Source organism: Tenrec ecaudatus, chromosome 18, assembly GCF_050624435.1.
Source record: "Tenrec ecaudatus isolate mTenEca1 chromosome 18, mTenEca1.hap1, whole genome shotgun sequence".
Taxonomy (NCBI): Eukaryota; Metazoa; Chordata; class Mammalia; order Afrosoricida; family Tenrecidae; genus Tenrec; species Tenrec ecaudatus.
Window position 1 is genome coordinate 21,993,661 of NC_134547.1, and position 9,211 is coordinate 22,002,871.

The 9,211-nt window shown below is 62.2% G+C and overlaps 1 protein-coding gene across 1 annotated transcript; it reads left to right on the forward strand.

The window, feature by feature from the left end:
• Positions 1-1,379: 1,379 nt before the first annotated feature.
• On the forward strand, positions 1,380-8,657 carry LRFN3 (leucine rich repeat and fibronectin type III domain containing 3). The gene is made up of 3 exons (XM_075537263.1): positions 1,380-2,494; positions 3,679-5,115; positions 8,054-8,657. Exons 2-3 carry the CDS (start codon positions 3,695-3,697, stop codon positions 8,517-8,519), a joined length of 1,887 nt encoding a protein of 628 aa, XP_075393378.1. The 5' UTR covers positions 1,380-2,494; positions 3,679-3,694; the 3' UTR covers positions 8,520-8,657.
• The last annotated feature ends 554 nt before the right edge of the window (positions 8,658-9,211 follow it).

Here is a 9,211-nt window from a genome sequence, read left to right on the forward strand (position 1 = left end):
AATCCAAATCCCACTCCTGCCCTCGGGAGCATCTCTGTGGCCCCTCCCTCGGGTCTCTGAGGCCTCTGTATCCTTGTCTGAGCGGCCAGGAGCTGCTGCGCTGAGCCAAGAGCACTGATGAACTTTGCTAATGAGCTGGAAAGGGTCCTAGGCCGGAGTTAATTTTAGCTGCTGTTTTTTTCAATACACACAAGTAGAAGAAGCCACAAAATTGTTCTGAATTTTCAGTCACACTAGAGATGTCAGAGATACAGGGAGCAGAGTGCACCCTGCCCCCACAAGGTTGCTTTACTCTTCCACACAGGTGGGGAGTTTTGGGGGTTTTTTCCATGAAGCCTTGGGTACCTTAGAGCAAATCTAGGGCCATCCTCTCTGCCCTGCCTCGTACAACACCTGGGGCAAGACCAGCGCTCCCAAAAGATCAGGCCCCCACATGGCCAGAACCGAGTTCCCAGGCCCACACCCCGCTTCTGGCCACACCATCTGCCAGGAGACCTGAGGGCCTTGCCCCTTCTCACAAGCATCAGGGCAGGCAGACACCACTCCTGGTGAGTCAAGTGTGATATGTCAGCAGGGTCCCTTGTGGCCCAGGGGGCCTGACTGTGGGAGAAGGAGGGACAGTGGGCCCATCTCTCTGGGCCCCTCTGGCTAGGCCCCTGACCCTGCTTTCTTCCACCCATCCTCTCATGCCTTTCTGGGGTCAGTGTGTTTTCAGGTCTAGCCTGGACCCTGGCACCCATCTCTCCCTCTGGACACCAGGGCAAGGAAGCTTGGGAAGAATCAGAGTTTGCCCACTGATCAGAAAGAGCCCAGGCAAAGGACCCCACCTTCGGAAAGGACACTGCAGGGAGGTGTCCATGTGAGGAACGGGCAGAAGGGGACGGCTTGATGGGGAGACTGGGGTGACGGGACTGGGCTAGAGGGTGGGAGCAAGGCTGTGGGTGGGAGCAACACACGCACACCATCACACCATGAACACAGCAGAGCCACTCTGGGGGGTGGGGGTGATAAGTGTGTGTGTGTGTGTGTGTGTGCGTGTGTGTGTGACTGCGTCTCTGTCTGTCTCTGTCCTTCTCTCCTCTGACCTATCTTCCTCTCTCCATCTCTCTCCATCTCTCTCCAGCTCTCTCCATCTCTCTCCATCTCTCTCCATCTCTCTCCAGCTCTCTCCAGCTCTCTCCATCTCTCTCCCCCTCTCTGTCCCTGTGTCCCGCGTTTCTCGCTGCCAGCAACGCCCAGGCCGCTCCAGGGGCGGCGGGACCGCGGGCACGCCTCGGAAGGGGCGGGAGAGAGGTTGTCTGCGCCTTTAAGCGCGGGCGCGCGCGGAACCTGCGCCTTTAAGCGCGGGCGCGCGCGCGGCCCTGGGTTCCCCGCGAGGAGGCCGCGGGAGCGCCCGGCCCCGGCCAGCCAGCCCGGCCCCCGCCCGGCCCCCGGCCCGGCCCCGGCGGCGGGGGAGGGGTCTCTAGGCGCGGCCCCTCCCCCCTGTGCCCCCGCCGCGCCGCGATCCCCCACCCCCGCATGTCGCTGTCAGTCTGTCCGTGCGCGCCCAGGCCTCGCCCCACCCTGGCCCGGTGCTGCCTGGCCGCCTCCCCTTCGACCGCAGCCGACCCCCTCCCTCCCCGCCGCCCCCGCCGCAGCGCCTGGCAAGCAGGCCGGGAGGCCACCGCCCCGACTCGGCGCCTGCACCCCAACGTCGAGGGCCTGAACCCCAAGATTGGATCCAGCGATCAGGAAACCAGGGCATGGGACCCTGATCTGGGGCCAACACCCAGAGATCCGGCAGTGGGACCCCCAAACCTGGAACCCCGATTCCACGAGCTGGGACTCCCAAGAGCTGGTTCCTGGGACCCTAAGATTTGGACTCTGAATCCCAATCTGTGGAACCTGAACCCCAATATTTGGAACCTACCCTTCGAGATTTCACGGCTAACCCCCCCCCCAGGTCTGAAACTGAACTCTGAATTCTATGCCTGGGACAGGATTCCTGAATCTCTACCTTGGAGCCCCGCTAATTGGCACCCATACCCAAGGATTTAGGCCTCAAATTTCTAAAATCTGACTTGTGGGATCCCAAGGGGTCTGAACCTGAATTTAGACCTGAAGTCTTTGCTGAAGACTTGAACACTGGGGTTTAGAAACCTCTAGATCTCCCCTCAGCACCCCAATAGCTGAACCTAGAACCTCATTATTAGATCCCAGAACTCTGGGCTTGGGACTCAGACCCCAAACTTCCCATTGGGCTGTTTACCACCTAAGATTGGAGCTGGACAAACCTGACCCTGCACAACCCAGACTAGGGCCTGAGCGTCCAAAACTGGACCCGGGAGCCCACTGTGTGGGAGTCTGGGACCCCTTTCCGTGGCTGCAGAACTGAGCGGAGGCACAGTGGACAACCCCCTCCACACAGGTCCTGGGGACAGTGAAGGGATGACCAGGCCTCCCCTCCGGTGCTCTGCTTAGAGGACTCTGCTTCCTGGGGCGGCTTCCAGCTCAGGTAAGGCCACTGGGAGACCCCTGTGGCAGGGAGGGGCTTGGGAGTGGATGCGTAACTTGGGGTGGAGGCAGGTGAGCTCAGAGCCCTCTGGGAAGCCTGGGTCCTAAGGTAACACATCCTCCGTAGGCCTGCCTCCAACTGCTGTTCCAAGTACTCTGGACACAGCTGGCCACCCACTACCTCCGGTCTTTTCCCAGGTTGGTGGTGTGTCCAGGTCACTGATGCCTGTCTCCCTGGTCCTCTTACTGCTTCTGACCAACCTAAGCCAGCTCACCGGTCCATCACATCTGTCCTCAGTTTCCTTTCTCCACCTCACCGCTCCATGGCCATCTCCATCTGTCTCTCCTCTCTGATCCTCTCTGACACCCGTGTCCACAGCACCTCTCTTCCGCCTCCCATCTGCCACTGGGCTCTAACCATCACTGACCTCTCTGTCCACTGTTCTCCCCGCTCATGACTTCATCCCATCCCTGATCATCACTCCCCGTCCACTGCCACCTGGTCTGCTCTGGCTTTTACCAACCACCTATCCCTGTCTTTCCTGATCACTGGTACTCTGACACCTCTGGCCACCTTTCTGCTGTGTGATCACCTGCGCTCACACCCATCACCCTAATCAGCTGCCCTGGTCTCGCGATCTCTGCCGTCTCCAGCCTTTCCCCCATCTCTCTGACCACCTCTTCTCCCTCCTACCACGCCTCTCTCTGGCCATCCTCGATCAATCTCTCTCTGAAATCTCTTCTCCTCCCCGGTCAGGTTTGACCACATCTAACCATCTCTAACCATCCAGCTTCTAGCCATCTCGACAGGCAGCAACGGCCGCCTTGGACGCCCTCTCTGTGGCCACCTCTAAGCCCTGTTTTTTATCGTCTACCCATCCTGACCAACCCTCCCATTCGCTGACCCTCTGACCACTTCTAATCGCGCCCCTTCTCTATGCCCACCGGGTTTCATTTCTCCTGCCCTCTGACCACCCATGAGACCGTCGACACTGGTCATCTTCACTGACGTTGGATCTTGGCTAGCCACCTCTTGTCTCTGACTAGTTTGACTGTCTCTCTTGGCCTCAGACCCCTATGACCTTCTGGGGGGATGTGCGGGGGGATGATCTCTGGTTGTCCAGACTCCCTCAGGGGCCCTGCTCCGGCCTCTGCCCGCCCTAATGTCTCTCCCCTGCCCCGCAGGCCGCGCCTGCCCGCAATGGCCGTCCTCCAGTTGCTCCTGTGCCTGCTGCCACTAGCCCCCGCCTCATCTCCACCCCAGCCGGCCACCGCCAGCCCATGTCCTCGCCGCTGCCGCTGCCAGACCCAGTCGCTGCCCATGAGTGTGCTGTGCCCAGGGGCTGGCCTCCTGTTTGTGCCGCCCACGCTGGACCGCCGGGCAGCAGAGCTGCGCCTGGCAGACAACTTCATCGCCTCCGTGCGCCGCCGTGACCTGGCCAACATGACGGGCCTGCTGCACCTGAGTTTGTCTCGGAACACCATCCGCCACGTGGCCGCCGGCGCCTTCGCCGACCTGCGTGCCCTGCGCGCCCTGCATCTCGATGGCAACCGGCTCACCGCCCTGAGCGAGGGGCAGCTGCGGGGCCTGGTCAACTTGCGCCACCTCATCCTTAGCAACAATCAGCTGGCAGCCCTGGCGGCGGGGGCCCTGGACGACTGCGCCGAGACGCTGGAGGACCTCGACCTGTCCTACAACAACCTGGAACAGCTGCCCTGGGAGGCCCTGGGCCGCCTGGGCAATGTCAACACGCTGGGCCTGGACCACAACCTGCTGGCCTCCGTGCCCGCCGGCGCCTTCTCTCGCCTGCACAAGCTGGCCCGCCTGGACATGACCTCCAACCGCCTGACCACCATCCCCCCTGACCCGCTCTTCTCCCGCCTGCCGCTGCTGGCCCGGCCTCGCGGCTCGCCCGCCTCCGCCTTGGTGCTGGCCTTTGGCGGGAACCCCCTGCACTGCAACTGTGAGCTGGTGTGGCTGCGGCGGCTGGCCCGCGAGGATGACCTGGAGGCGTGCGCCTCGCCCCCCGCGCTGGGCGGCCGCTACTTCTGGGCTGTGGGCGAGGAAGAGTTTGTGTGCGAGCCGCCCGTGGTGACGCACCGCTCGCCCCCCCTGGCCGTGCCGGCCGGTCGGTCTGCCACCCTGCGCTGCCGGGCCGTGGGGGACCCTGAGCCCCGGGTGCGTTGGGTGTCACCCCAAGGCCGGTTGCTGGGCAACACGAGCCGGGCACGGGCCTTCCCCAACGGGACGCTGGAGCTGCTGGTCACAGAGCCGGGCGATGGCGGCACCTTCACCTGCATCGCGGCCAACGCCGCCGGCGAGGCCACGGCGGCAGTGGAGCTGACCGTGGGACCCCCGCCACCCCCCCAGCTGGCCAACAGCACCAGCTGTGACCCCCCGCGGGACGGGGACCCTGATGCCCTCACCCCGCCCTCGGCCGCCTCAGCCTCAGCTTCAGCCAAGGCGGCTGACCCAGGCACCCCCGCCGATCCTGGAGTCCAGGTGACTGAGCATGGGGCCACAGCTGCCCTTGTCCAGTGGCCGGAGCAGCGTCCCATCCCAGGCATCCGCATGTACCAGATCCAGTATAACAGCTCAGCCGATGACATCCTGGTCTACAGGTGCATGGCCCAGGCGGCATGGGACCTGGGGGTGGGGGGCGGGCGGTGGGGGACGGCCAGCACAGGTGCTAACTAGTGCCCTAGGGTGCTCCGGGGCTCAGAAGCCAGCTTCAGGCTGGACACAAAGTCAGGATGCAAGGCTGACAACCGTTGGGCCGATGAAACCCGGCCACAGGTGGTAAAGTGAACCCAGGCAACAAGGGCAAACGAAATGTTGTAGCACGTGTCAAAACATGTGCGTGTGCGTGCGTGTGTGTGTGCGCAGCAATAGGAAGTGGTTGCACATTGGGCTGCGATCCGAAAGGCCTGCAGTTCGAAACCACCAGCTGCTCCAAGGGAGACAGAAGGGGCTTTCTACTCCCATAACCGGTTGCAATCCCAGGGATTCACAGGAGCAGTTCTGCCCTGTGCCCTGGGCTCACTGTGAGTCACGCAATAGTGAGCAAAGCCATCGACTGCATGCTGTTGCTGCCGAGATGGTGCCAACTCATAGTGATCCCATGTGCCCCGGAACCGGGCACCGCCTGGGGCTCCAGCCTCACGATTGTTCTCATGTCCGGGCCCGGTGGGCGTTGCGGCCACGGTGTCCGTCCGTCCATCCTTCTCGTCCGGGGGCTTCCTCTTTTTTGCTGCCGTTGCATCGGAGTCAATTCCGCTTCGTCGTGACCCTCCAGGGCAAGGTAGCTCCGCCCCCGTGTGTTCCGAGACTCGCCTTTTTGACCCGCTAGCTCGTGGGTTGCAGCCCAGCGTGTAACTGGCACGCCACCAAGAAGACAACGAAGACAATGGAAAGAGACCTCCAAGGGAACAGAAGCACAAACACACAGGGGACCCAGCCAGCAAGGGTCCAAAGAACCCAGTGGGGCAAAGTCAAGGGACAGGCCGCAGGGTGTGAAGACACGTGGAAGTGGCGAAGACGCTGAGAAGCCACCTTCTCCAGGTGCTGGGGCTGAGCCACAACAAGAACTGTGAGGGTAGGAGAGGGCCGGGCAGTGTTTTGTTGTGTGGTACGTTGGGTCGCCGTGACTCAGACCCATCTTGAAGGCATTTCGAAGCAACAGTGGCCACCACCGGACGGACCCAGGACCAGCCAGGCAGCGGGCGCTGAGGCAGGAGGGTGTGGGAACCCTGGGACAAGTGACAGGAGCAAGAGCAAATGAAGGGAGGAGGTTAGGAAGCCATCAGGCTTCTGGCCTTTGGCCCCCGTGTTTGGAATTTGTTGAAAAGCGAAAACAGAGAACCCCTCCGAACTCGATTCGGACTCATGGTGACCCTGCAGCGTCCTGGAACTGAGATCCCATGTGCTCAGTCTCAGTACGGGAGTAGAAAGCCTCACCCTTCTCCTGCGGAGCGGCTGGTGGTGTCCAACTGCTGGCCTGTGGTTGGCATCACTGCCCAGGCTCCAGGAACACAAATCCAGGGTCCAAAGCCCACCTAGCAGATGAGCAGGGATATTCAGTGAGCAACTCTTGGGGACTGCCTGCTCCCCTCTGTGGCTGACTCTTAAGCTTGGGGGCCGCACGCTTTTGCAAGGCCGGTCACTACAGTGTGCGCTCCGGAGCTGCAGGGCATTCGGTGCCTGTGCCTTGGCCCCATGTGGTCAGTGGAGGCAGCTGCTGGTACTTTTGACTAAGGCCGGACTCTGCCCAGACAGCTGTGGACAACTTCCTGCCCTACTGCCCACCGCAGAGGTCTGGGTCTCTGGAAGGCAACTGTGGTCAGCACCTCCGTCCCTCCCCAAGGCCCACAGCCCAAGAGCTCATTACAGACCCAGCAGGCTCGCCCCTCTCCCTTTCTTAGACTGCAGCACTCAAGTCACTTCCAGGTGGGGACCTCGCCCGACCAGCAGCCCGCCTTCCCCAGCAGGGGTCGATGGGACACGTGTTCCAATGGACAGCGTCCTCCCACAGCCACAGGGTCCACTGCGCCTTCCTTCCTCCTTCAAGCAGCCCGGGAAGAGTTGGGGTGGGGGGTGTCAGAAGGCCCTGCTACAGAAAGAGAATGCAGTGGAATTGGGTGGGAAAGCTGAAAGGAAATGGGATGGGGAAGGGTAAGTAGAAACCAATAAGCAGAGAGAAGGAGTCAGATGATAGAGTCGGGGGTGGGGGAGATCAGACAACAAGGAGGGAAAGAAATCAACAGGTGTGACTGAGGCAACGGTGAGTGTAGTGAGTCTAATGCAAAGGGCATCTGTGACAGGACGCGCTGGACGACAGGCCATTGGCACAATGGAAGGCAATGGGCAGAGCTGGGGGGGGGCACTTTGGGCAGGTTGGGGGAAATTGGATCTAGGAGAATGAGGCTGGTAGGTGAGAGAGGAAAGGGAGGTTGGCACACTTTGGAGAGCAGTCCCGCAGGAGCCAGAGGGAAATGGGGTGAGGGTCTGGAGGATGATTGGCAGGTGGGATTGGCGCGCTATTGAATGGGCGGCAGAAGGAAATGGGACATTCGATTCAAGGAAAGTGAGTGTACATTGGGTCAGGGAGCTGGAGACGTGCCTGGCAGAAGAGCGGGAGAGAACGTAGGGTGGGTGGGGCAGGGGAACGAGTGAAATCGGGCGGCTGAGTGAAGCAAGCATGTGGCCGGACTGCAGGCAGCAGAGAGGAAGCATGCAGTGGCCAGGAAGGCCGTGGGGTACGACAGGGTTATGAGGCTAGAGGGCACTCGGGCAGCAGGCTGGCATGCGGAGTCAAAGGGGGTCCTGGGTGGCAGGTGCCAGGGCACTGAGATGGTGGGTGGGAGCTAGGGTGGCTACTAGACTGAGGACAAGCAGTCAGCTGCCTGAGGGAAACAGACCAGAAGTTGAATGAGTGTCAGACCAAAGGGAACTTGGGTGGGGGGTGGGGGGTAGTTAGAAGGGACTCGCTGGGCCGGAGGGAAATATGACAGGTAACCTGAGGCTAAGAGCAGGGTCTGACCCTTCTCTGCCTCCCCCCAGGATGATCCCAGCAGACAGCCGCTCCTTCCTGCTGACTGACCTGGCCTCCGGCCGTTCCTACGACCTGTGCGTGCTGGCAGTCTTTGAGGACGGCGCCACTGGACTGACGGCCACCCGGCCAGTGGGCTGTGCCCACTTCTCCACGGAGCCAGCGTTGCGGCCGTGCGGGGCCCCGCACGCGCCCTTCCTGGGCGGCACCATGATCATCGCGCTGGGCGGGGTCATCGTGGCCTCCGTGCTGGTCTTCATCTTTGTGCTGCTGATGCGCTACAAGGTGCACGGGGGCCAGCCCCCTGGCAAGGCCAAGGCCCCCGCCCCCGTCAGCAGCGTTTGCTCCCAGACCAACGGCACCCTGGGCCCCACGGCAGCCCCGCCAGCCCTCGAGCCCTCAGGGCCCCGCGCTCACACCGTGGTGCAGCTAGACTGTGAGCCCTGGGGACCCAGCCACGAACCTGTGGGGCCCTAGCCCACCTCCACGGCCCTCCTGGCCCCAGGAGCACCAGGACCCCAGCCCACCATGGGCCTGGCCACGGACTCACCAAATTGCTCACGGTTTTTAAAACTCTCACGGGGAGGGTGTCAGGGGTACCAGGGCACAACAAGAAAGTCCTATTTTTCTAAGCTTGGGCCTGGGCCCTCGCCGGTGTCTCCATCTGTGGGGGGTGGAGGGCTTGCTTGAGTGTCTGGAGCTGAGGATTGTCCTCTTGGGGGAGAGGGGCTCAACTCCCCCCACAGTGTTCTGTGAGGGTCGATGGGATGGCTCTGGGCGGGCCTGTGTTGGGTAGTGCTCCCGTGACCCAGCCTGCAGCCCTGCCCTCAGTGGACTGAGAGTCCATGGGGCAGGCAAAGGCGTGCCCAGAAAATGACCTCCAGTGCTGGGCTGAGGAGACCCGAGAGGACTGTGGGAGCCCAGAGGAGGCACCTGCCTCAGCCTAGGGTGCAGTCCGGGAGGGCTCCCTGGAGGAAGAGACATGATTCCTGAAGGAGATCATTGGGCAAGCAGCAGGGGAAAGCCACAGCAGGGCCCGGGACAGCATCAGCACAGGTGCACGAGGTCCCCGCCCTTGGGGTGCTTTGGGGAAGGTGAGATGAGGTGATAGGTGGAGCCAGGCCTCCCGGTGGGGGGAGGAGGGAAGAACCCAGCCCCTGACCCGATGG

Bases quoted from the DNA above. Each gene is read 5' to 3' on its own strand.
- LRFN3 (XM_075537263.1), top strand. From the start codon at position 3,695: ATGGCCGTCCTCCAGTTGCTCCTGTGCCTGCTGCCACTAGCCCCCGCC. The intron at 5,116-8,053 runs GTGCATGGCCCA...GCCTCCCCCCAG, and splicing joins GATGACATCCTGGTCTACAG to GATGATCCCAGCAGACAGCC.